The sequence below is a fragment of the Vulpes vulpes genome, chromosome 13 (assembly GCF_048418805.1).
Source record: "Vulpes vulpes isolate BD-2025 chromosome 13, VulVul3, whole genome shotgun sequence".
Taxonomy (NCBI): Eukaryota; Metazoa; Chordata; class Mammalia; order Carnivora; family Canidae; genus Vulpes; species Vulpes vulpes.
This window is the reverse complement of record NC_132792.1, coordinates 85,841,554-85,869,337: the sequence shown is the minus strand read 5'-3', so window position 1 is coordinate 85,869,337 and position 27,784 is coordinate 85,841,554. Positions and strand designations below refer to the sequence as shown.

Here is a 27,784-nt window from a genome sequence, read left to right as displayed (position 1 = left end):
AAGAGTCAAAAAAACATTGAGGTCTGACCCAGGCCCAGGTGTTAGGAGTTGGTTGCATTCTCTCTACATCTCATGTCCCTCTGCTTTTAGAGCAGGGAGGCATCCCTCCATGCCGGACCGACCAATCTCATGAGCTTTAGTTGAGACAGTGGACTTGTTCATTCCGAAAGCACTTAGTAAGTGCACTGCAGCAAGTGTTTGGAGTCGGATAGTGCTTGGGCCCCACCTTTGAAAACATGCCATGAGCTACAGTGCCTGAGCTCAGTGACAGGGGATCATTATTGTTTCATCGTTGGTTTCTGTCTGTTTCCTGGTCACCAGTTACATGGAAACAATGAGATTAAAATAACTGTTTGTAAAAGCAAGGGCTATCATGGAACATCTGGGGGTCTCAGTAGCTTGAGTGTCCAACTCTTGGTTCTGACTCAGGTCATGATCCCAGGGTCATGAGATAGAGCCCTGGGTCAGGCTCCACACTCAGCAGGATGTCTGCTGGAGCCTCTCTCTCTCTCTCTCTCTCTCTCTCTCTCTCTAAAAATAAATCAACAGATCTTTAAAAATAAATAAACATTTTAAATAAATAAAAATAAGTCAAAACAAGGGCTATCGTATTGGAAGACCTGAGGTTGTCATAAATGCTAAGAAACAGCTGCGATGTGCATACCATCTCCATAGGAGAGCATCTTCTCAGGAAGGGAAGAGATTCATGTGGCTTTGCCTCAGGTGACCTGGGAGCATTATCTTTACTAGTTGTACCAGTGCCTCTCCCCCTAGTCTACTGTTGATACTCCTCTTTCTCACACACATACCCATGCACACACAGACACACACACGCACATGAGCGTGTGTGTGCACACATACACATGTGCCCTGTGATCATGCTCACCAAGGGCTATAGATTCTCTTAGAAGACTTAAAGGTCCCCCACAGAGGCTATTCCCTTCTTCATCTTCCTACAAAAAACAAAACCTGGAAACCTTTAGATGGGTAGAAAAGGCAGAGGGAATTGAAATTGGCAATTACATCACGACACACTCAAAGTGGAATTAAATTGTTATGAGGGCAGTCAGATAAAAGTTATTACTCAACTGTAAAATAATTGTCATTTATAGAGTAACAAAGACACTATTCAGAAAAAGAGTATGACTCTAAAAGCCCTGAAGCTATTTTTAAATGCATATTTCATAACAGAATAGAAGTTACATGTCTGAATAAATCCTTCATCATATGATGGTCTTGTTCTTGAGGGAATTAACTAGTGATTTTTACTGCTAGTATTTCTGTTGACTTAATTTATTAATAACCTGGAAATGTTTTTCCTTATATTTGCCCTGCATCGTGCAGTATTTACCCTTCAATTACCAATATGTGGTGTGACTCTATTAATAGAACTGTAGATATATAGTACATCTGATCTTGGTCTGCCACCACATTTTTTAGAAATGATAAATATAATGCACAAACTATTATGGTAATTAGGTGTCAAGGATGATTGTGACTCGGGTACCTTAAATTAAGACAGGCCATTTAAAACCGTAACACTTCTGGTCACAGTGTTATTTTTTTGCTCTCGTATGTCATAAAATGGGGGGGTCCTCCTGCTTTCTTGCATGAAGGGACTGGTGCTGGGACAGGGTTCTCTTCCAGCCACTCTCCAATGGGCACTGAGCTATCCCTATACAGTAACAGCAGGATCAACACACATCAGATCATGGAAAAGGCATGGACTTCACAAACTGTAATAGGCAGATTGTTCAGGTATTTGAGCCCCTTGCACACTTGAGCTGTACAAGTAAAGCTTCATTTTGAGACCATCACCAAACACCGTGATGGCTCATTCACGTAATAACTAATTACTGAATTCCTCCCATGAGGCATAGGCTCTGCACAAACAACAGTGACAAGCACACAGTCCTCTACAGTCCCTGTAGAGTCTCAGGGACTGGTGGCAGAGACACTGAAATGAGCCGAGCACCATCCACAGCGTGGTCAGGTCTGTGCAGCATGCCAGCAGGGGATGCTCCCTTGTGGAGTCTGTAAACAGATGCTGTACTCACTGCTGCAGCAGCCGTGAGGTTTAACTAATAGGCCAAACTGGACCCATAGAAAAGGGATAATAAATAGGTTCTGTTAAACCTCAGACTAATCACTGAATATCAGTAATGGTCGGAAATGGCCAAGATGGCCCAACACTCCAAGAGAGACAGGAATTGGGAGCTTCGGTTAGAAAAGAATTTGAAATGCCATCCTGGGTGTGTTTGAGGGTGTGAGTTCCTACCACCATGTTCTCTGGCCCTGAAGCATCTCAGAATGGTGCTCTCTTCATCAGCTCTACCTTTATGTTTTCTTTCTCTTCCTCTCTTCTTTCCCAGTTGATACCAAGAAGTATAAGAGTAGCTGTGGCAAAGACAAGAAATCAGTTTGACTAACTGCTTCTTGCTTCCATCCTTCTTCCTGTTGCCTTTTATATGCTTGGCTACACAAGGATAGAAGGGAATGTGAACTAAAGTGGAAATAAAAGTCCCAGATTTTTTTTCACTTGTCAACTGATATCAAAGGACATTTTCATTTTAACTGAAACAGAAAAAATATATATCTGACTAATAACATGAAGATTAAAGATCCTGGGCATAATAACGCCAAATCCTTAAATAAATGGACATCTAAGCTCCATTAGAAATGAAGAGAAAACTCTGGCAGACGTTATTACAGGATTTTAGCCTTGAAGGCATGAAGTCATAGTTTCCCCCACCTTCACAGTTTTAACCAAAAATAACATTCTTTCAATTAGCGGTTGTGAGGAAAAAACAGTATCTTTGTATCTCTTAAGAGAATATTGAAAAATGGCAATATAATTAAGAAATTGAGAGACATGTTAATTTTTTCTGTATTAAATTAAAGTAGGATAGCATGAACACCACCATTTTAATGGATTGTATGATAAATTGTGAGCTCACTCTTCAGCCCCCATCTGTGTGTGTAATATATTAAGTAAAGAAAAACAAAAAGCAAAACAAGGTATTTAATCCATCCTCTCATTCCTGTGAACATCCTTCTCCCTTCTTGACCTTTGCTGTACATTTCTTAAAAACATCCTCCATCGTTAAGATCCTGTGTTTACCTCACCGAATTGTAATTCTTTGTGTCACTTTTCTCTTTCTTCCAGAGCTTCTTTGAAGGGCAGTCTGCACCATGGGACTCCGCCAAGAAAGATGAGAACAGAATGAAGAACAGATATGGGAATATCATTGCATGTAAGTGTTGACAGTGTAATTGTGCTGTGGTATAACTTTCTTTTCGCATCTGCTAAGATTGACCACCAGCCTCACGCAGTGAGAATTTACAGTGCAATTACCACCTTCATCTTTCTGGAAAAGCCGGTGTTATGCTCATATTAAAGAAAGGGAAAACTACCTAAATACCCCCACTACGTCAATGTGTCTTGCTGCGGGGCTAGTTTTACTTTCAGATTTAAGGTTTGGGTAACACAGGTAATGCTAAAATGCTGAGAAAGAAAATGCATTTTAGGAGTAAACATAATAGTCCTAATGTTTCCCAGCTGCTACATGAGAATGAATAGAAATAATGATGTGCAACACTCCTTAATGCAAGGAGCTCAGAGTTCTCAGCAAGCATTAACAAATTAATCCTCCAGACACTTGGGTTAGGTAGGTCAGTAATAGCCCCATTTTAAAGACAGGAAACTGAAACTCAGAAGTTAAATGATAGTCCCCATATCACAACACTCATTAGCAAAAGAGTGAGGATTGTATCTCAGAAATTCCCAGTTCCTGTGAAGCTGAATGTTACCAATCCGTAATGCCTTGGACGGTTTTTAAATCGAGCCCAACCTCATTAATGTTCTGTAACAATGCTGAGACGCATGGTAGATTGATGAGCCTCCTTCTCCCAGGGCTGGAGCCATCCATCCCCTGCGCTAAACTGCTCCAAGTCACACAGGACTGCCCCAAGGTGCTGACAGGTACTAACAGAATTAATACCACTTCTGAAGATACATAAATTCAAACAAACAAACAACAATGCAGGAATAGAGCTGGAGAGCTTGTAGCTCATCATGTAGCTGTTGAGAGAACACACTGGAAATGTTGGGGTAGTCCAGGGAACGATGTATTAGCTTTATTGATTGTGAAAGTGCAGTGAAATTTTATTTGTCCAAGTTAACATTTCTTGGAAGGACAGGAGAGACTGCCAATAGAAGTTTCGGTGATTGTAGAAGTGTTCTGAGTCTACATTCTCTGAAAGAGTAGCCACCTGCCACATGAGCACTTGAAATGTGGCTGATGCCACTGATGAACTGAGATTGAAATTGTATTTGACTATAATTATTTTGAATTTAAATAGTACCTGAGACTTGTGGCTCCCACTGTTGGACAGTGCAGATCAACAGTGTGTTTTATTGTGAAAAAAGGAGGGGGTGGGGTTTACACATAAAAGGAACGAACCATCCCCACTGAACATGAGCATGCCCTGTTCTCCCTCTGACCGCTCCTAAGTCCCCACCCCTGGTTTTGCAGGTGACAAGTTCTAGCTTCGAGTGTTTTTTCTGTTCAGTTACTTAGTGCTTTGAGTGGTAATATCAGAGTCTCTGTTAGGCAGAAGATGCTTCCCTAAGATCTAAGGCTTCGTTGCCCCTGAGTGGATTCAGTCAACACTTACGGAGCACCCAGCACCAGGCCCACAGTGAGGATTCCAAGATGACAGGGATGGTGTGCTCACCTTCAGGACAGGGTGACGCAGGCAGGTAACAGAGCACTGTGACGCCGGTACCAGGAGATGACACAGTGCTGGGCTGGAGCTGCGTGTGCAAAGCCATCAGATTAGGGAGGGGAAACGTGACTTCCTGCCAGAGAGTGGTCATGGGAAGAATGGGTTGACCGATATAGATCCTTCCAAGTTCCTTCATATTCTCTGGGAGCAGCTAAAGCTTTGCACTTAGAAGAATCCAGATTTCTCATAATGGCTTAAAGAGTCCCAGGAGCTCTCTTGGCACTGCAGCCAGCTCCAAGGGGGTTTCACAAGGTACAATGGAGAGTTCTCAATATGCCCTGGGCCTCCCTCCATACCAGGTAGAAGGAGATGATGGTGGCCTTTGACCTGCAGTCCCCGTAATATCCCAGATGTGGGCCCCTGCTGTGCACACAGAAGGCAGTGTCAAAGAGTGTGATTACCATTCATTGTCCCCTTGCTCAGAATGGGTGCTGAGAGGAACAGGATGTCAGAGGACATTTAATTATAGTCCAGGTCCCCTGTTCTAGCCTAGGGGACCACTGGCTGGAGGGCAGGGGCTAGCACACTGGAACATAGAGTAGGCAGGGAAACAGAACAAAAGATAAGTGTGGACTAACCTACCTCCCAACATCATTGAAATAAAAATTTATGCTGTCTTTTTTTGGAAGGCATTGAAAAGTCACAAATCCTAAACAAATATAAAATATTTTAATTCTACTATGTGCTATTCTCCTTTTCAAATTGAGGCACAGAGAGACAAAATAATGTGCCTATGATCTCATGAAGAGGTAGTCATCCTTTTGTGATGTAAAAAAATATTTTTCTCTAATTTAATTGCTCAGGAAAGTTTGTTTTTATAGACCTAGGTAGAGGGATGGCCCCTCCAGGCACACACAAGAATGGCCTACATTGATTGCTTTCTTTCTGTGAAAAGTCTGTAGGCTGTCCGTGACATTCCAAGTAGATTCTCTCCTATAAAATTCTGTTCAGCTTCCAGAAGCCCCACCCACCTTGTCTCTACCTTGACCTTCTGGATATTGGGTGTGTAGCTGTTTTCCATAGAAGCGTTGAATCTCATTCCTCTACCTGATTTCTTCCCATGGCTGGACTGAGAATGTGTGGTCAGATAGACAAATAATTTATGCCTTCATTGAACAGATATTTACTGATCGCGTCCTATTTGTGAGACACCACATTAGGCACTGTTACAGAAGGATGATTAAACACAATCGGGCATGAAGAACAGATAGTGCTGGGACAGCTTCTCATTTCTACCACCCAGAGCACACTTCTACCACCACCATCATCATCTTCAGCCCTCAAGACCCCACACCTAGGACCGATGATTTTATACCCACCTGTGTAGACAGTGACTGTTCCAGGACGTTACAGTCTAGGGGCCAGAGCAGAGCAAGATATGCATGGACGGATTGGAGAAAGGTACACTAGTGAGGGGTGAGCTAAAGAGGAAAGACCTTTTGGGCAAAAGAGAAGAACACAGGATTTGGAGCTAGCTGACAGAGTTGAGGTCTTGGCCTCACCATATACTAATTGAGTGACCTTGGGTCAGTCATGAACATTCTCAATGTCAGTTTCAGAATTTCATCTATTATGGAAACAAACTTAAATGTGACATAAAAGAACACTGATTGTTGTCAGCTGAAAAAAAAAATCACATCTTCTCCATTTTTCCTGTGTTGTTCTTTACTCTTCAGCTTAGAAGATTCTGTAGGTTATCTAAAAATTCTTTTAAAAATCAGCATTTGGGGGGTGCCCAAATCGGTTAAGCGTCTGCCTTCAGCTCAAGTCATGATCCCAGGATCCTGGGATCGAGTCCCCAAATCGGCTCCCTGCTCAGCAGAGGAGCCCACTTCTCCCTCTGCCTCTCCCCCGTGGCTTGGGTGCTCTCTCTCTCTCTCTCTCTCTCTCAAACAAATAAATAAAATCTTTAAAAATTATTTAAAAAAAATTTTTAAATCAGCATTTGGAAACCTCAAGTTCCAGAGGATGAGCTGGTAGGTAATTGCAGGCCTCATCTTGCTCCCTGATTGTTAACTCGACACTGCACAGTGACCCGGCTCCTGACAGGCTGTGACTCTGGGCTCCATTTCTGGGTAGTTTGCCTGGCTATCACCTGGCTAATTTTCTGCCTCTCACCTGCCCTCCATCCTGTTCCCTCCCGTCTTTCAGTATTTCTTCATCCGGTTGCATTGTTTGTTCTTGGGCTTTTCTAAAGACAACATCAAGATGAAAACTCTGTCTACAGAAGTCTACACTATCATCCCGTCTCCTATTCTAACTTCTCGGTTTCTGTGGTATCTGGAAGCCTTTCCCTGTGTACATGTATCATCTTTTACGTGCAGAATTATTCTATTCTATTCTATTCTATTCTATTCTATTCTATTCTGTTTTTTATTGAAGTATAGCTGACACACAACGTTACATTAGTTCCAAGTGTACAACACAGCCATGAGACAAGTGTGTGTTCCTTATGCTGTGTTCACATGATGGTTTCACATACAGATACATAGGAAAGGATCACTATAATCAAGCTAGTTAACAGATCTTCTCACATAGTTGCCATTTGTGTGTGTGCAGTGAGAGCACGTGAAATCTACTCTCTTGGCATATTTCTAGTATTTAATACAGTCTCCTTTAATATAGTCATTATACATAAGATCTCTAGACTTATCCATACCTCATAATTGCATCTTTGTATCCTCTGGCCAACATCCCCCCATTTCCCCTGCCCACTCATGGAATCGCCCTTCTACTCTGTTTCTCTCTGTGTTCCACTGTTGTAGATTCCATATATAAGTGAAATCATGCAGTTTTTTTCTTTTTGTGCCCAGCTTATTTCACTTAGGACGAGGCCTCCAAGGCTCCTCTGCATTGTTGCAAATTGTCATCTTTTCACCTAGTTTTCTGTTGTTTTCTAAAATCCCTCTAGAACTGTCTGTGATTATTTATGTAATTCTGTACGATGCTCTGTGCTGGCATATCCTGAGATAGCAGGCCTTCTCCAGACAGACAATTATTAATGCTTTTTAAGTAGGGTATCCAAATCCTTAGAGACCACTGACAACTCACTCCAGCTAAGTAGGATAGTTTGATACCACCAATGGCTTGCAGAAACACCACTGCTGTTGCCTTGAATCCCAGAACTGGGGATGCCTGGGTGGCTCAGCAGTTGAGCGCCTGCCTTTGGCTCAGGGCGTGGTCCTGGAGACCTGGTATCCAGTCTTGCATTGGGCTCCGTGGGTGGAGCCTGCTTCTCTCTCTGCCTGTGTTTCTGGCTCTCTCTGTGTGTCTCTCATAAATAAATAAATAAATAAATAAATAAATAAATAAATAAATAAACAAACAAATAAATAAAATCTTAAAGAAAAAAAAAAAAAGAATCCCAGAACTGCCCTGGGCCAACCCTCGCCCAGCCTCCAAGTCAGGCTTGCAGGCTAAGTGCTGTTTCGTTAGGGGAGTGGCCCCAGGTTGTTCTGAGGAATTGTTTCATATGGGAGCTGCTTCATTTGAGACTCTATGCATCTTTAGTTACAGCAGTGAAAATAAGTCTTCAATATTTTAGAGTTTGTGGAAGGATTTGAGATAAAAAGAATAAAAATACTTACCCAAATCCCACTTACGTATGCACCCATCTCAGTTTCTTTATAGGCATGGGGAAAAGTATTACTATCCCCTTCTATCCTAAGAAATGGTGTAATTGTAAAAAAGTTGGTTTTGCTGCCAGAGAAGCCTGCTTCCCAGTACCTAGGCATCCAGAATGACCACCAACCAGGAGGAGGAACTAGGGGGTTCAGTCCATCTATCTTAGAAAATCTCTTTAGTGCTTTTCAGAGAACATTCCTGTTGGTAATGATCACATTCATTGTTTGGCAACATCATTTGCATATAAAATGGTTTTAATGGTGCTTAAAAACTGTTTATTGGCTTTTGCTCTTAAGTGAATTAAACTTTTCCCTTATTTACATTATGAATTTGCTGAGCTGGTCCTTTCCAAATATAAACCACACCGCAAAAACAGCCCTCCTGATTTTCTCTGTAGTTCCTAATTATAATTAACATTGAGCTTAAGATACACACCAAATTTCCTGGCTAACGGGAACCCCTTGGAGCCTGGGGTCCTCTTTTCTGGGGCTGGCAGTTGAAGATAAGGAGCCAGAAATCTGCAGAACCTTCCCAGGCTCCTTCCCCACTCTGTGTAGTCCATTCAACAAAGACACATTGGTCTGCCGTGTGCCAGGCTCTGTGCCAAGCTAAAGGCATCCTTTCAACAGATATTATTGAGTGCCTATTAACATGCGAGGCACTATCCCAGGTGTCAGAGACAGAGCAGAGAATAGAACAAAATCTTTTGCCCATATAGCACTTGACATTCCCATGGGGGCAATAGAAAAGGTCACTAAGTACACCGCATAATATGTGTGTTAGGAAGTGAGGCAGGTGACAGGGAAAGGAATCACGTGGGGCAAAGGTTGCAGGTTTTTTTTTTTTTTAAGATTTTATTTATTTATTCATGAGAGACAGAGTTAGAGAGAGAGGCAGAGACACAGGCAGAGAGATAAGCAGGCTCCATGCAGGGAGCCCAATGTGGGACTCTGTCCCGGGACTCCAGGATCACGCCCTGGGCCCAAGGCAGGAGCTCAACCGCTGAGCCACCCAGGGATCCCCAGGTTGCAAGTTTTAAATTGTGGTCAAGAAAGGCCTCCCTGAGAGATGCAAGCCAAGGCCTAACACAGGTGAGGAAGGGAGCCAGGGCCAGGCAGAGGCCGAAAGGGTGGGGCGACAGGCCTGTGTCAGCATGGGACACAGCAAGGAGACTGGCGACCCTGGAGCAGGGTGAGGGTGAGCAAGGGGAAAGGTGGAAATGTGAAGACCTGGGGTGACCATGGTGGCCCAAAATGGACATAGCCCCCATGTGTTCCAGGGAAGGAGCAGGGGAGGAGAGACTTACATAATTATACAAAGGAATTAAATAATTATTGAAATAAATAAAATAAAGTTAAGGGCCACAAAGAAGAGGCATGTGCTATGTGAGACTCTGTAATGTGGGGCTTGACTTCAAGAGGTATGGGAAGGCTTCCCTGAGGATGTGAAATGGAAGACCATTGAGTAAAAGGGTAGAGCAAGAGGGTGTTGCAGATAGGGGGTGCATCCTGTGAACACACCCTTCATATGAGAGAACCCCTTGAGGGTCTGAGGAACTAAAGGAAGACCAGGTAGCCAGAGGTGGAAGTGTGGAGGAGTAGGCCAGTGTGGAGAGGGGGAAGCAAGTGGAATCCAGGCCTACAGGGCTTGCTAGGGAAGGTTAAGGATTTTAGTGTTTGTTATAAAAACAAAGGGAAACCTCATCAAAAGGTTTTTTGGGGGGTGGGGGTGAGGGAGGGGGTTGGTCATCAAATTTGCATTTGGAAAATTTAATCTGATTGCAAAATGAAAAATGAATTGGAAAGGGTCACTAGTTTAAGAGATTCTTTCAATTGCCCAAGTGAGAAACAATGATAATATAGACTGGAAAGAAGAGAAATAGATGGATTCCAAAAAGAAATACTTGATCAAATTGAATAGATAGGATGTGAAGTAAGGAAGACAGAGGGGCAGAGATGCTTCTATGTTTCTGACTCGTAGGAGAATAGATGGATGGATGGATGAGTGGTACATGGATGGTGAATGTATACACAGAAGGATGGGCCACTTACTCCAATGGGGAACACTATAAGGGAGCCAGATCAGGTGGGGAGCTCAGGGATAGGCATGATGTTGGCAGTAGCAGGGAAAGCTTATAAATTGAATCTGGGGACACACCAAGATGCCTATGAAATATTCAAATGAGATATTCAATAGGCAGTTATATAGACTACTTTGAAGTCTAAAGGCAAGGGATCTGGGCCCAAATATAAACTAGTGAATCTTGCACAGAATGGTGGTTGAAACCATTGGCATAATAATGGAGGAAGCATAGATAGCCTAGTACCTAGCCTGGAGAGGCTTCAATGATGGGAAATACTGAGACAATAATGACTAACATGTACAAAGGAGCATTGTCTCATGGGGAAAAGAGGGTGTCAATAGGATCTAGTGCAGTAAAGACTCTGATGTAACAACATGAGAATTATTCATGAAATTAGTAAACAGAGCTTTGGAGTGGACAGGGGTGAGGAGGCAATGAATGAGGACATGACAGGAGGACAGACAACTTTTTGAAGGGGAAGAGAAGGGGGTCCCTTCTGAGCTTTAGTTTTCATCCTCACTGTGGAACCCATACCATCCTACTCCATTTTCCCAGCTAATAGTGAGGTGTCTAAGAGGAGAGTGAAACCTTTAATCCAATCTATCCTACCTGATTCTTTTAATCAGTGACCCAATCTTGATGCTCATACTGAGGACCACTCTTCCAAGGTTTTGTTTCATAGCACTGTGCTTCCTCTACCAGTTGAGCCCCTCTAACAGTGTCACTTCTCAGGAATCTACTACAATCATGATCCAGTGAAGGAATAAAGGCAGGTGAAGGGAGGATGGTGGGAACAGGGTTAGCCGGATAAGTATGGGCTGGCAGGGAGAGCTTTTGGGATTATAAATCAGATGGATGAGAATAAGGGGGAAGCAAATCAACACAATATGTTTAGGAAAGCAAAGAAAAGCATCTAGAAAGATTAGGCAAAATAAGAGTCATGGATCCTGCTAAGACACTGAAGATAAAAGAGTAAGGGTCTGTAATTGGAGGTCTAGGTGTAAACAAGAAACACAGCAAGACTAAGTAACACATAAAACAAATAGTAACATGGAGCCACCTACAACTAAACTTGAATATTCCGTATACGCTTGGTGCTCAGAACTGGCATGGCCTGAGCATCCAGGTGTTCCCAAGCAGGGACACTAGGCTGACACACAGGCCATGCAGGGATAGGTCACTGAGCGCTTCCCATCCATTCCTAGTCTCTTCTGCATCTTGTACCTTGAAACCAGTGCAGCAGCAGTCCTTGGTAAGTATATAACCACAGGAGGAGCAAAGCCATTATTTGCAGAAATCAATTGTAATTAAAATTAATTTTGAGTCTCCTTTCAGAGGGCAAATGTTACTTAGATCATTGTGATTCCAATTTACCTTAAACACGTCATCAATATTTAGCAGAAAGAGAAAACTGGTTAGAGGTGAAATATTATCAATGACACACTCCACTTCTACTGCTATAGTAATACCTAATTACATACAAGTGACAGTTGCAAGGCTATTGCCCATATCCATCATGTTTAAAATGAAAATGTTAAAATATTTGAGACTATTTAGAGGTGTTCTAAATATAATGTTATATGACAAAAAGGGCATAATTGACCCTTTTTAGAGACATAGAGTAAAGCATAGAGACCTGCTTTAAATGTCTGGTGATCCCACCTCTAGAGTATGAATGCACACATCCATAAACCCATGTGTTTACACATCCATAAAAACACACATGCACACACATAAATACCCACACACATTCACAGATAAATACATGCACACATGCATATGTAAGTATACGTACATGGTTTCCCATGCACCAGCAGATTATAATTTTTCTGTAGTAAGCAAAGGTTTTTTTATGCGTTTTATGTAAAGACCAGGTCTTTATGTGCCTGTTTCTTACCCAAACATATTATTTTGCCCTATTTCTTATAGTCAAAGATTTGTTGAAAGGAATGAGAGGAATAGCCAAGATCTCTAAAATAGATTTCCCAACATGTCAGAATTTGTTATCTTTTGTCATAGGCTAACATTGAATTGTGATTATAATATGAACATTATTTGGATTTTGATCATATTCCAGTCATCCATGGCTAAATTGGCAACTTTTTCCCCAATTATAAAAACAATTCATACACGTTAAAGAAAAATTACACAGTAGCAAAAAGTTGGGGAAAATTGCTCAGAACTTCACCAACTAAATTCAAACCCTACTAAAGTTTTTTTTTGTTTGTTTCTTTCATCTCTTTCTATTCTCTGCCTTGAAGTTGTTGGCTTTATATTTTTAATTTAAATAGGTTTATTGTTTTATTTCTGATTATAAAGACAGTATAAACTGTGTAGACAAAGTAGTACACAAAATCAGAAAGATGAAAATCAGTATCACTCCAAATTTTTCCACCCAGCAGAAATCTCACTCTTTTACTTATCCCACTATGCATTTCTACACACATACACAATTATTTCATATAAACAGACTCTTACAAGACATTCTTTATAACCTCCTCCTCTTCACTCCAAAATATGTCACAGAGATCTTCCCAGGTAAAGAAATTAAAGCTGTAGTGATACTTTCTGATGATTGTATCATATTTTTTTTATGAAACTTGGTTCACAACCCTCTTCGAGCTTCCTGGGGAAACCAGCTCCCAGACACAGAGGGAAGGGAGACACCAAAGAAAGAAGCAGGGCACTCCAGGATGGTAGTTGGGAATTTTAATAAATAAAGGGAACTTAGATACGAGGCTTGTCTTGGGCAGCAGCAAGACGAGTGGATCCCTGCGTCTGCCTGCCAAACTTAAAGGTTTATGAAGATATCTTAACTAGGTCCAATTACCTCTATTGTGCAAGTGTTCTCTATACCATATCACTCTCTCGAGACTATGTCCTTAGAATAGCCCCAGGGAGCAGGAAAAACAAACAGAACCCACATTCCAAGGATAATGGGGAATGGGCAAGGAACTTCAAATGTCCAGGTCAGCTCATGGGTCAACCACCAGTCACATCTTTTTGATGACCTTCTGCAACAGAGACTACTGTTGATGTCTTCCTGTTAATATTCTTGAATGGTATGAACTCGATGGGGACACAGTAAGTTGTGTTTTAGAAAAGCAGCCCTCAGCATGAATTCAGTAGAGAAAGAAAAGTCTGAAAGCAAAAATGAAATAGTTCAGGGGATAAGTCACCAGGTCTTGAATTAAGTTATTGGCAATAATGATACAAAAAAAAAAAAAGAAAAAAAACAACCAGCTCACTTGTGCTTAGTTCTTCCTATGTGCCACTTACCAATGCTTTACTTATATTAACTCCCTTAATCATCACAAAAACTCTTGAAGGTAGGCACTATTTTTATTTCCATTTTGCAATTAAAGAAACTAAATCAGGGCAGCCCGGGTGGCTCAGCGGTTTAGTGCCGCCTTCAGCCCAGGGTCTGATCCTGGAGACTTGGAATTGAGTCCCACGTCAGGCTCCCTGCATGGAGCCTGCTTCTTCCCCTGCCTGTGTCTCTGCCTCTCTCTCTCTCTCTCTCTCTCTCTCTCTCTCTCTCTCTCTTTCACGGATAAATAAAATCAAAAAAAAAAAAAGAAAGAAAGAAAGAAAGAAAGAAAGAAAGAAAGAAAGAAAGAAAGAAAGAAACTAAATCACAGAGAGGTTAAAAAACTTATCCAAAGTCACATAACTAGGGCAGCCCTGGTGGCTCAGAGGTTTAGCACCGCCATCAGCCCAGGGTGTGATCCTGGAGACCCGGGATCGAGTCCCACATCGGGCTCCCTGCATGGAGCCTGCTTTTCCCTCTGCCTGTGTCTCTGCTTCTCTCTCTCATGAATAAACAAATAAAATATTTTTTTAAAAAGTCACATAACTAGAAAGGGACAGAATTGGGATTCAAACTCAGGGATTCACACTCCAAAGCCAGTGACCTTAACCCCTATGTTACACTGTATAAGAATAAAGATGGTAAAAAAAAAAAAAAAAAAAAAAAAAAAAGTTAATATCCCTGATGAACTTAAATGCAAAAATCCTCATGATATATTAACAAACCAAATTCAACAATACATTAGAAGAATCAATACATCATGATCAAGTGGGATTTATTCCAGGGATGCAGAGATGGTTCAATATCCACAGATCAATCAATGTGACACACCACATTAACAAAATGAAGGATAAAAATTATATTATCATCTCAATACATGCAGAAAAAGCATTTGACAAAGATCAACTACCATTTATGTTAAAAATTCTCAACAAAGTGGGTGTGGGGGCATGTACCACAACATAATAAGGACCAGATATGACAAGCCCACAGCTAATATAATGGTGAAAAGCCCACCCAGTGGTGAAAAACTGAAAACTTTTCCTCTACGATCAGGAACAAGACAAGGATGCCTACCCACTCTTGCCACTTTTATCTAACAAAGTATTAGCAGTTTTAGCCATAGCAATTGCTTAATAAAAAGAAATAAAAAGCTTCCAAATTGGAAAGGAAAAAGTAAAATTATAGTTATTTATGAATAACATGATTTTATATATAGAAACCCCTAACGGCTATACACATACACAAACACACACAAAATTAAAACTAATAAACGAATTCAGTAAATTTTCAGGGTACAACATCAACATACAAAAATCTTTTGCTTTTCTATACACTAACAACAAACTATCAGAAAGAGAAATTAAGAAAGCAATCACATTTAGAATTTCATTAAAAACAGTAAAATATCTAGGAATAAATGTAACCAAGAAGGTGAAAGACCTATACTCCGTAAACAGTAAGACATTGATGAAATAATTGAAGAAGACACAAATACATGGAAAGATATTCTGTGCTCATGAACTGGAAGAATTAATATTGTTTAAATGTCTGTACTACCCAAAGCAATCTACAGATTCAATGCAATCTCTATCAAAATTACAATGGCATTTTTTACAGAAAAAGAACAAACATTCTAAGAATTTGTGTGGGACCACAAAAGACCTTGGACAGCCAAAGCAGTCTTGAGAAAAATAAAGCCACAGGCATCATTCTCCCTAATTTCAAACTACGTTACAAAGCTGTAGTAATCAAAACAGTATGGTATTGGCATAAAAACAGACATAGATCAATGAAGCAAAATAGGGATCTCAGAAATAAGCCCACACTTATATGGTCAATTAATTTATAACAGAAGAGGCAAGAATATCAATGGGAAAGGATAGTTTATTCAATAAATGGTGTTGAGAAACTGGGAAACCACATGTAAAAGAATGAAACTAGGCCTCTTTATTACACTATATATAAAGGTTAGCTCAAAATGAATTGAAGACTTGTATATAAGACTTTAACCCATAAAACTCCTAGAAGAAAACACAGGTGATAAGCTCCTTGTTGATGACTTTTTGGATCTGACTCCAAAAGCAAAGGCAACAAGCAAAAATAGATAAATGAGACTACACCAAAATAAAAATCTGCACAGTGAAGGAAACCATCAAAAAAATGAAAAGGCAACCTATTGAATGGGAGAAAATACTTGCAAATCATATATCTGATATGGGGTTAATATCCACATCATATAAATAACTCAGGTAATCTAGCAAAAAAAAAATCCAGTTTAAAAATGGACAGATCTGAATAAACATTTTTTTCTGAAGAAGATATGCAGATTGCCAACAAGCACATGAAAAATGTTCAACATCACTTCACTAGTCATCAGGGAAATGCAAATCAAAACCACAAAATGATATCACCTCACACTTGTGAGAGTGGCTGTTTTCAAAATGACAAGAAATAGCCAGTGTTGGCAAGCATATGGCAAAAAGGGGAGCCTCATGTCCTATTGGTGGGAATGTGAATTGGTGCAGCCACTGTGGAAACAGTATGAAGCTTCCTCAAAAAGTTAAAAACAGAACTACCAGAAGATGCAGCAATCCCACTACTAGGTATTTATATCTAAAGAAAACAAGAACACTGATTTGAAAAGATACATGCACTCCTATGTTCACAGCAGCATTATTTACAATGGCCAAGATATGGAAACAACCTAAGTGGTCATCAATGTGTTGTGCCCAAGATTGCGAAACTGAGAAACCACCAAGGAGCTGACACCAATGCAAGTACATGAGGGTTTATTTACAAGCTCGAGCTTGGGTCCAAGTGTACTCCATACAGCAGAGCAGGGGCTTGGACCCCGAAGTGGGTTACAGCTGGGTTTTTTATGGGCTGGTCTAGGGGATCTTCAGAAGGGGTGGAGGAATTTTTTCCATTCCAATATGGGGGAAAGGATGGGGGAGTTTCTTAAGATCTGATACAGGATTCTCTGCCGAGGGCATTCTGAGCTTTATTGTCTTTCCAATATGGGATTCCCTGCCTAGGACATTCTGCAGTTTTTCCTGTAAAGTACAGCTCTTATTCCCAGGGACCTAAGATGGCTGTACTTGTGCTAATGCTAAACTTGAGGTGGAATGGCCTTAATTTTTCTCAGCCTCCACAAATGAATGAATAAAGATAAAGAAGATGTGATTTAGATAGATAGATAGATAGATAGATAGATAGATAGATCTTTATAGATAGATAGATAGATATAGATGTAGATGTATAGACATATACATACACATAGATATAAATAGATATACATATAGATAGGGAGATATAGATATATCTATATATAATAGAATACTATCCAGCCATAAAAAAGAATGAAACCTTGCCACTTGTAACAATACGGGTAGAACTAAAAGGTATTAGGCTAAGTAAACTAAGTCATGCAGAGAAAGATACTGTAGGATTTCACTTATATATGGAATCTAAAAAACAAAACAAAGCAAAACAAAACAAAAATAGACCCATAAATGTAGTGAACAAACTGTTAGTCACCAGAAGAGAGGAGGTGAGGGGAAAGAACAAAATAGGTGAAGGGTATTAAGAGGTATAATCTTCAAGTTATAAAATAAATAAGACATGGGGATAAAAAAAATACAGCAAAGGGAGTATTATATCAGCTTTGTATGATGACAGATGGTAACTAGACTTACTATGGTGAGAATTTTGTAATGTACATAAATATTGAATCACTATGTTGAACACCTGAAACTAACACAATATTGTGGTTTCTAGAAGGTGAGGAGTTGAGGGGTAGGTGAAGGCAGTCAAGTGGTACAAAATCCCAACTATAAAATAATAAGGCATGGGAATGTAATGTAAGCATGGTGACTATAGTCAACAATATTGTAGTACATACTTGAAAGTTGCCAAGAGAGTAAATCCTAAAGTGTTCAACACAATAAAAAAAAAAAAAATGTGTAACTTTGTCTAGTGACCTATTGTGGTGTGTATATATTTACAATATATACAAATATCAAATCATAGTGTTGTACACTTGAAACTAATTTAACGTTGTATGTCAATTATACTTTGATTTAAGAAAAAAATTTTAAGTAAAAAGACAAGTTCCTGAAAAGATGCCAGGGGCTTAAGATATAGGAGCTATTTGTTTCCAAACCTTTTTTCTGTTTCCTCTTTAAAACCAGCTCAAACTCATTTTTCCCAAAGATTGACTGCTTAAGGTATGCAGTTTTATCCTGCTCTGCTGACCTCCAAAAAAGCATCTTTGTGGTTTGAATTGCTAAACAACAAGGATGGCACTTTTATTTACATAAGAGGGGGTAATTCCTAATTAATGGAAACTCTCCCATATTCCATGTACTTGACATGTACTTCTCACTTGCAAGAGGATCTTCTCACATGCAAGATCCTCTGAAGGTAGTCCATCATCAGCCTCTTTTTACAGATGAAGCTCAGTGAAATTCAGAGTTTGTCTAAATTCATAATCTGGGGGAGTAGTAGAGCCAGTATTCAAATCAGGGTCTCTGGGACACCAAAGCTAAACGCTACATAGTATCAACATGAAATGGTTTTGGAATAATCAAAAACACCCATACTGGAGGAGAAACAAGAATGGCAATTTATAATTCTAAAGCTCAAGTCTTTTTTTTAATTGTTATTTTTTATTTAAATTCAACTAATTAACACATAATGTATGATTGGTTTCAGAGGCAGGCATCAGTGATTCATCAGTCTCATATAACACTCAGTGCTCATTACATCATGTGCCCTCCTTAATGTCCATCACCCATTTGCCCCATCCAGTCTCTTCAACCTTACTATGCTGTGTCTCCTGGAAATACCGGGTCCATATAGTCTTGACCCTGTGACTTTCATGAACAATTGACCTATTGTTAGCCACAAATCTCATTGGATTTCCCATACTTTTATACCTGAACAGCTGAGTTCTCCAAACACCTTCCTCCTTTCAACCCAAGCCATAGCCCCTGGTATTGGGAAAGCCTCCAAAACAAAGTGGAAGGATAGAGATTTCAATCAATGGGCAGTGGCATTTCTGCGGATCCCTTGCCTGAGTGTCTCCCATATTTGCCAAATGCCAAAAATGTCCTCTAGGCATTTCCTCATAGTTGTTTGATACTATTTCACCTCCAGACTGCCCCAGGAGAAGGAGTTGAGCTTCCTGAAAGACTGTGTGATGTATGATGTATGATATATGATAGTCTTAATTGGCTTATGACTCAAGGTAAATGAGATTTCAAGAAAAGATGGTAGCGGGCCTACCTGTACTGACTTATTTGCTCCCCAATAGTCTATATTTATTGTTTTCATAACCAACTGAGCTTGATTTAAAAGAGGATGCCTCAGAATCCCAGTTTCTGTCACTGAGGCATTTTCAGATATGGAGCAGGAATTTAGGGAAAATTCTCCTGGCTGGAGGGACAGATCATCTTACTTCTTTTGTATTTATTTTCTCTGATTCAGCATGAGTGATGGTGAGACTTTTCCTTTTTATTTTACTGCTGTTGAGGAAAGATGGTGCTCTCATTGGTGTGCTAGAAGGCAGATAAGTACCTTGATAAGTACAGGCTAAATGCAGCCAAGAGGGCAATAGTGCAATGACCAGCCTCCTCTCACTAGGCACAATTCACATCCTTTTGCTCTCCTCCACAGCTGACTCCTTCCTCTGAGAGATTAAGCCCATTCTCACTGCTAAAATATCTCTCTCCCTGCCTTAAGATACACTAACTTATCAATAGTCACACATTTTATCGCTAGAAGAAAAAATACCTCCTAAGCCTCGTTTCAGTAATTCCTAAACCATCTCTGGAGTACACATTAATAATGCATGAGAGTTGTCCTTTAGTGGCAAACTCTAGAGTCATTGCCACCACTGACTTTAGTTTACTTCTTCATGGAAAGGGAAGTAGCAGGGGGAGTTCCCAAGGGCTCCAAGAGTGTGAGTCCCTGACTTGCCCTTCCCACTTTTGAAAGTGCTATTTCTCAGGACATCCAGGCTTAGAGTGGAACTTGAGGAGGTATTCTACAAGGGAGGGCTAGAGAAAGTAAGTCCACTCCCAGTTTTTTAAAAATTGTAAAATAAACATAAGATGAGACTTAACCACGTGAACCTTGTGTAAGTGTCTGGTTCAGTGGCAGTAAGTTCATTTGCACTGTCATGCAACCATCACCACTCATTGCCAGAACTTTTTCATCTTCCCAAACTGAAAATCTGTACCTACTTAACAGTGACTCCCTGTCCTCCACCTCCCTTCATCCTCTGGCAACCACATTCTTCTCTCTGTCTCTGTGAATTTGACTTCTCTGGGCATCTCTCATGTAAGTGGAATCATACAGTATTTGCCCTGTGTTGGGCTTGTTTCAAAGAGCATAATACCCTCATTTTTATTTTTAAATAGTGAAATATAGGTACAGAACAGGGTATAAAGCATCCAAATGTAGTTTAATAGATTTGTTGTAAAGCAAACACTCATAAAACCACTAAGCAAGTCCATGACAGGACCCTTACCAGCATCCCAGAAAGCCCCAGTGAGCCTTGCCTGACCACAACTGGCCCCTTACTCCAATGAGACAGTGATGACCAAGACCTGGTGTCTGTTTGTGAGGTGAAGGGTTAAATGTGTTGCACTTACTTGCTATGTGTTGCAACCACTACATGTGGTTGTGTTGTGAAGAAAGGCCATGGGCTGGGCATTGGGTGAAAGGCGTTCATAGGGATATTCAGAATGGACACTATGTGGTCTCTCACCCCAAGAGGTTATAATCCAATGGAATCAACTTTAGAATAAGGAGAATATACTACCATGCTTATAAAAAGAAGTAAAACCAAGTTCAGTCTGCTTAGGAAATATGCCCTGCATATGTCTTGTGGGTTTCCCCATGAGGAGGATAGTGAAAAGATTAAATCTAGAGAAATGGCAGCCAAGTCAAAAAAAAAAAAAAAAAAAGATGGAGGGAGAGAAGTAACCAAATGAACACTGGGAGATGATGGGGAAACTATTTCAAAGGCCCTGTTTATGGGAAATGAGAGTGCAGTCTTATCGGAGATGGAAGTGCCTTTGCAGAACATTCCAGAACAATCTGAGAAGCCCAACGGTGGTAAATTACAGGGAATGGGCTGCATTCATCCTGAACCTCTAAGAAAAATAAAGTGTGAAAGAGGGAGGATTCTGACAAGGAGGTACAATAGATCCTAAGACAACACTGCTTCTAAAGATTGGGAGGCTCTAATGTGATGCCTGCCTTTTAAAAAACTGCCCAGGGAAAGCCACAGAGTACAGGAAGGCAGACCTAATCTCCTTTCGGAAAAGCTGACTAAAAGCCTGATGTGTGTGGAATAGCCATGATTCAGGTCTATTGGAGCATCTTTCATTTGGGAGGCTCAAATGGCTTTACTGCTGGCATTGCTTTACCACCCTGCTCTGTAGTAGCTGTGTGTGCGCGCTGGCTCTCCTAACAAATACAAAAGCCTGAACAATCCACACGTCCCTGGCACCCCAATGACTCACCTCCCCCATGCCACCAGCAAAAATACGAATGGGGGGTCTCTGGTTTTAAGCACAATGTACTCTGAGAAACTAGATCTTAGAGCTAGCTTCCACGAGGAAAGCTGCTGACTGCACATGGGCCCATTCTCGGGTTGCTACCATCTGTATGGGCATCAGCTGTAGAGATAGTGAGAACAGTCCTGCATGTCTGTCACATGGCATGTGACAGTGGCAACAGCCGACATTTATCCATCACTTACTGTATACCAGGCTCTCTTCTCATCTTCTTTTCTATTTTATTTTAATGCTTACAATAATCCAATGAGGTGGGCACTGTGAATCCCCAGTCTACAGATAGGAAAACTAAAGCCCAAAGAGAGAATCCCCCCAAACTCTGAGTGGCGGATTCTCACTTGCACACCTAACTCCCGATCCACCTAACTCTGGACCTCATACACATGATGCAGAGAGCATTCAGGGACAACCCAGGTTGGGTCCATGTCTGCACCTCCCAGGAGGCTGGGCCATGGTTTATAACCATCATTTGTCAAGGTGGATGTCATAGGCAGCTGTCAAAATCTCAGGTTTTGTATGTGATTTAGTGAAGTTTGCTACACATTCAATCCAAGAAATAATTCTGTTGTGATTCACAGGATTAAATGTGGAAGTTTCATACCTCTGCCAATGCTTCATGTCTGTAAATGATCAAAGAATAAGTTAATGAGATTTGCTGTAAAATGCAAATAATTATAAATCCTTCCTAGTTTTAAGAGCAAAATAGGAAATGTAGAAGGTGTGTAGTATTTAATTCTTTATCTTTAAAGCAACGTGGATGTGGAGGATCTCTGTGTGACATGCTTACATTCTGAGGCTCTGCACAGCCCAACAGATTGCTTTTAACCATTGTTTTCTTTTCTCTTTGCAGATGATCATTCGCGGGTGAGGCTGCAGACCATAGAAGGAGATACCAACTCAGACTATATCAATGGAAATTATATTGATGTATGTATTTTGAAACTGTCAGTAAGCCCAACTGTTGTGACACACTCCACTTCATGTATCTACTGTGATATTGGTGGGCACACATTGCTCCAGCTCCAGAGAAAACACATTCATGTCGCCCCACACCCTACAGAACTGTACAGTGAAGACATGGCCACTCCTTTTCTCAAGTCAGCCCATGGGCTGGTGAACTCCTCTGCAACCTTCTGTGCTTTCTTTGATGTCCTGTGCTCCTATGGACCAAGAAAATGTTATTTCCATTTCTGAGTCAACAACTTAGATTATTTGACACTTAAAAAAAATCTGTTTACATATTAATAGGATAAAACTCTCTAATTCCTAATTCGATGATTTGCAATCTCTCGTCATTACTGCACTTTTAAGTTGCCTTCAAAGTAGTCTGCAGCTGTTAGTTAACCAGGACATCTAATGCACACAAGACATGTCATTAAATATGTAGGCTGTTTAATTATTGAAGATGGCTTCTTTGTTCATTCTGCATCATGTTAACTTAATGTCTTACATTAGAATAAGTTCCTGAGCAGACAGCATGTTTTCAGTTGAAAGAATGAATGAAATCAAAAGTAGCCTGAAAATGAAGGGAAAGTCACTGTTACCTTCAAGACCCAGGTTCACATTAAACAGGCTTTAGCTCTCCTGCAGTTCCCAAGGCACTGTGCTGGGCCGTCACATTGTCTTCTGGTCCATCAATACTTCCATGGACAGGTTTTACCATATATATATGTCTATATATGTTCATATACATCTTGGTTAAATATAAATCAGATGCTACTAGAAGTAGCATCACAGTCTCTAAGGTTATCTAAAAATAACAAGAAGAAATGTTATTTTTAGTACAATTTAGAAGGATTTGACACATTGGTTATGGATCTGAGGGTGGGGCCTGTAGGATGACTGTTTGAAGAATAATTCAGATCCCATTTCTCAAATGAAGATCCCTACACTGCTACATTTCATAATGACCCAAAACATACCCAACCCAAGTTAGATTTTTTTCTACTAAAGCAAAATTTCTTCCTAAAGTACATTGCACTTCTTTTTTTATCCAGCAGATGTTTAGTGAGTACCTTGTGGGAGAATACAGAGGTGTCCAAGACCTGTTACCTTCTCCCCAAGACCTCACAGTTTAGAAGCTAAAGTAAGAAACGTTTTCTTCATAAAACTCTGTCCTTTGAGAGAGTCTAGGGAATACTGCTCATGCTCCAGTCCCAGCTTCTAGAGCCCTAGCAGAGTCCTTCAGCACAGGGTAGTATCCAACTCATCTGTGTATCTCCTGTACCTGGCACAGACCTGAAACCCTGAAATACTGAATACTGTAAGCACTTAATAAGTGTTTGATGAATCTCTGCCAGAAGTCGTAAACATAATCAGATTAGGCTTTGTGGTAGAAGTGATTTTAACTAAGCTTTAAAGAATGGGCAGGTAGAGATGTAGAGGAGGAAAGACATAAAGTAATGAAAATACCAGATTAATTAGTTTTAATTTTAACAAAGAAAAGAGTCAATATTCAGGGCCCCTTTATTTACTTAGGTAGTAAGATTTTATTGAGCAGCCTATTATATTAGATGTCAGTTACTGTTATAGGTATTGGAGTTGTAATTGTGAATCATTCAGACCAAAAACAAAAGCAAACCTCTTGACTCAATGGAGCTGGTGCTTTAATTGGAGGAAACAGACAATAAATGAACTAAGCCAGTTAATTCTATATGGTGTATTAGATAGTATTATATATGATGGAGAAAATGAAAGCCATAACAGAAGTACCAGTATGGAGGTGGATTGTAATTTCTTAATGCAGTGGCTGGTCAGCTCTACTGAAAAGGTAATATTTGAGTGGAGAAAATAAAAGGTTGTCCCGTGTAGATAATCAAGGAAAGAGCATTCCAGACTGAGAAAAAGCCCATGAAAAGGCCTTGCTGTGGAGCATGCCTGGCAATGTTGAAATGAAGTAAGCTGACGAGGGTTGGTGGAGTGGTATGAGGGGGTGGAGTCACAGGTGAGCAGGTGAAGAGATTGTGGGGCCAGATAATGTAAGCAGTCATGCAGACATGGGCATTTACTATGAGATGGCGGCAGTCACCAGAAGATCTGAGCACAGGGCTGATATGATCCCAAAGTGGGTGAGAGCAGAAGCAGGGGACCTTCCAGGAGGCTAAAGGAGCAATGAGAGAGAGGGGCTGCTACCTCCTACCATTTCCCATCACATGCAGACTGTGGTGGCACTGGAAGATGAGAGATGGTAGGATCCCGCATTCATAATGAACACAGAGCCCTGGATTTGCTGACAGATTATCTACCGGGTGTATGAGCAAGAGAGGGGTCAGGGTGGCTTTGAGAAGCAGTTGCCATTATCTGGGAAGAAGACTGAGGGCAGAGCTGATTTGGGTGGGAGGGACAGAGGAAATAAGGAATTCACTTTTACATATGTTAATCCTTAAGTATATGTTAGATATCCAAGTGGAAGTGCTAAAGAGGAAATTGATACCACATGGGGATTTTGAGGGGAAAAGCCCAGGCTGGAAGTGAGGATACAGAACCCATCAGTATACAGATGGCACTGGAGGCCACGGAGCCAGATGAGATCACCAAGGGAGTCCATAGTAGGTGACGAAAGAGTCCAAGAACTGAACACCCGGGATCCCTGGGTGGCGCAGCGGTTTGGCGCTTGTCTTTGGCCCAGGGCGCGATCCTGGAGACCCAGGATCGAATCCCACATCGGGCTCCCGGTGCATGGAGCCTGCTTCTCCCTCTGCCTGTGTCTCTGCCTCTCTCTCTCTCTCTCTGTGTGACTATCATAAATAAATAAAAATTAAAAAAAAAAAAAAAGAACTGAACACCCCAACATCAACATCAAGGCGAAGAGGAAGAGTGAGCAAATCAATGAGGGGGACAAACCAGGGAGGGAGAGGGAGACAACCAGGATCATATCCTAGAAGCCAAAGAAGAAAGTATTTCAATGGGGATTAATCATGGTAAGTAGGTGGAGATAGGTCACAGAGATGAAAACTGAAAAATGACCACTGCATTTAGCAGCACAGGTCATTCGTGGACTGTGTGGATTATTTCTGTCTTGTAAATTGAGTTCCTCCTATCTCCTAGCCTTGCTAGGACTGACACATGGAGCTGTACGTCAGACAGGGTCTTGCTTTGTGGAGCTTGTCAGCTGGCAAGGAATGAGTGAGCATTTAATAATCCTATTTAATATCTGTCAAAGAGTCCATATTTGAGACCCACAGCAGGTCAGTTGCATAAAAGAATGTGTTTTCTTTTGCTATTCATTATCAATGACTTGTTCCTAAGAGAAAAAAAAATCTAGCATATGCATTTAAATTGTCTGAGAAATCTGTATTTCCTCTCCAAGTTTTTCCTGTTTCCCATCTGGCTTTGGGCACAGTATATTGGGTCATCTCAGGCGACGGAAATGGAAAGTATTAAGGTCCATGTTGATCTTCTGTTACCTGCATGTAATTTTCTCTACATTGGTTTTCTCTTTCCCGGATATTGATCCTTCAGGGTTCTTTGTTCCTTTCTTTCTTTGGTCTCAGTTTTCTTCTTTCATTCTTTTCTTCTCACAGGGTCATGATAAAAGGAAGGAGCCTTGCAGAATTTCTGGCCATAGCTAGAGCAGCATGCCATGGAGTTAACAGTGTTTAAGAATGATGTTCAGTATTACTATTGATGGAACTGCCTATACCTGTAGAACAGAATATGTGTTAACACCTTGGCATGTTGCCAGTGACATCCTAAACACAAATGAAATCCTATTGCACATCCCCAGCCTGTTCGCGATCTAATAAGAGTCGTGCTCATGTTATTTGAGAGAATCCATAAGCTGTTAGTATTTATTGCTCACCCATCATCTCATAGCCAGTGTATGATTAAGTTACTCCCACCACCTGTATAAGCAGCAAAACTGTGATGTTTGATGCACCGGTGCTTTTTATAAGGAATTCTGGTGCTGGGTCTGGTCATTTAAGTTCCCACTAATGCAATTGTTGGTATTTGTGCATTTATTGTGGCAGACTTAGTGTGTGACTTCTATGCTGCTTATCGATTTCAAGTTGGTCAAATATTCTTTCTCATTTATTTTTAGGGTTATCATCGACCCAATCACTATATTGCTACCCAAGGTAAGTCTATTACAGCTTTGATGTCTTTGTTTGGTTGTTTGCCCCCTCTCTATCACTTTGTCGTGTGTCACCACCCCCCCCCAGAATGATATTCCCCACTGTCACCGTCCTATTTATTGCCGTTCTTGTCATCAATACACGCCTGCCCGCCCCGCCCTCCCTCCCCCGCTTTGTTTTCCTGTTGGAAGGTCTGGTAATGCAATCATTTAGTTAGAACTTCGTGTTGTGATTGTTAGCAGAAGTGTATTCATCAATTCATTATTGAATTAAGTCTGTCTACCTTAGGAATTAAGCCTATATCCTCATAAATAGGTACATAGATATTCACTAAATAAATATATGCTGAGTGCTGTCTATACAAAGACCTGTGCTAGTTGCTGCCAGGTGTGCGGCTGAATCCATCAAGCACCCTCTCTCACATTGTGGTTTAGTGGGGAAGGTCCATTATTATAAGCAACACTAACCAGTTAGAAATTTGTGGGAGAGGTGCAGAGAAAATGTTAGGAAAACTTGGAGAAAACACAAGTTGCTTTCAGATGGGATGATCCAAAAACTGCTTTGTGGCAGTGGTGGGCTTGGGTGGAGAACTTCTGAATGGCAGAGACATCACGAGCAAGATCCGAAAGCAGGATATTAGTGCTCCTGGGTGGAAAGTAGATGGTGGATTGCCTTGGCTAAAGGAGACGGGAAACCTAGAGGAACATGTAGGGGCCACAGCTTTTATAGCATCTTCCTGAGACACTGACTGTGAGGTGGGCCATCTAGGGAAAATGAGGACTATGAGAGGTCTGAGGTGTTGGGAAAAATTCATCATAAGGGATGTGTTTGTGCATCTGTTGGATGACCTGAAGAAATGCTGAGCAGCAGGGAGGACCCAGTTAGGGTTGAGAGCATGCATTCTCTTCATTATATTATTATACCATTGTTTCCAGTATTGCATGATACCCCAAAACCAGGAGCAGGGAAATCAAAAGGATATGAATTGCCAATGATTAGGGATTGACAGGGGAGCAAGGAGCAAGAAAATAAAGGATACCAAGAAAATCATGGCTAGAAAATGTAGGATTAGAGGCAGGATAGTTGGAGGTGTTTGATGGACCACGAGAAGAGAGAAGTAGCTAAAGGATCAAGGTCAGGTTCAGTTAATGAATCATAGGTTGTAGTCAGTGAGCAGAGTGCCAACACACAGAACATCACTATCCAGTAGAAATTTCTGTAATGGTGGAAATCTTCCATATCTGTACTGAGCAATATGGTAGCCACAAGTAGATACTAGTATCTACTGTGAATGAAGAACTGAATTTTAGATTTT

The 27,784-nt window shown here is 40.8% G+C and overlaps 1 protein-coding gene across 16 annotated transcripts in view; it reads left to right on the top strand.

Annotated features, from left to right (window-relative positions):
• Window positions 1-27,784, top strand: part of PTPRM (protein tyrosine phosphatase receptor type M) — a 777,617-nt gene that overhangs the window by 670,982 nt on the left and 78,851 nt on the right. For all 16 annotated transcript variants that reach the window (XM_072734918.1, XM_072734917.1, XM_072734916.1 and 13 more), the window contains 3 exons: window positions 3,167-3,254; window positions 22,245-22,321; window positions 26,436-26,472. In XM_072734918.1, the coding sequence (XP_072591019.1) occupies window positions 3,167-3,254; window positions 22,245-22,321; window positions 26,436-26,472 (202 nt within the window). The remainder of the gene's footprint in view (window positions 1-3,166; window positions 3,255-22,244; window positions 22,322-26,435; window positions 26,473-27,784) is intronic.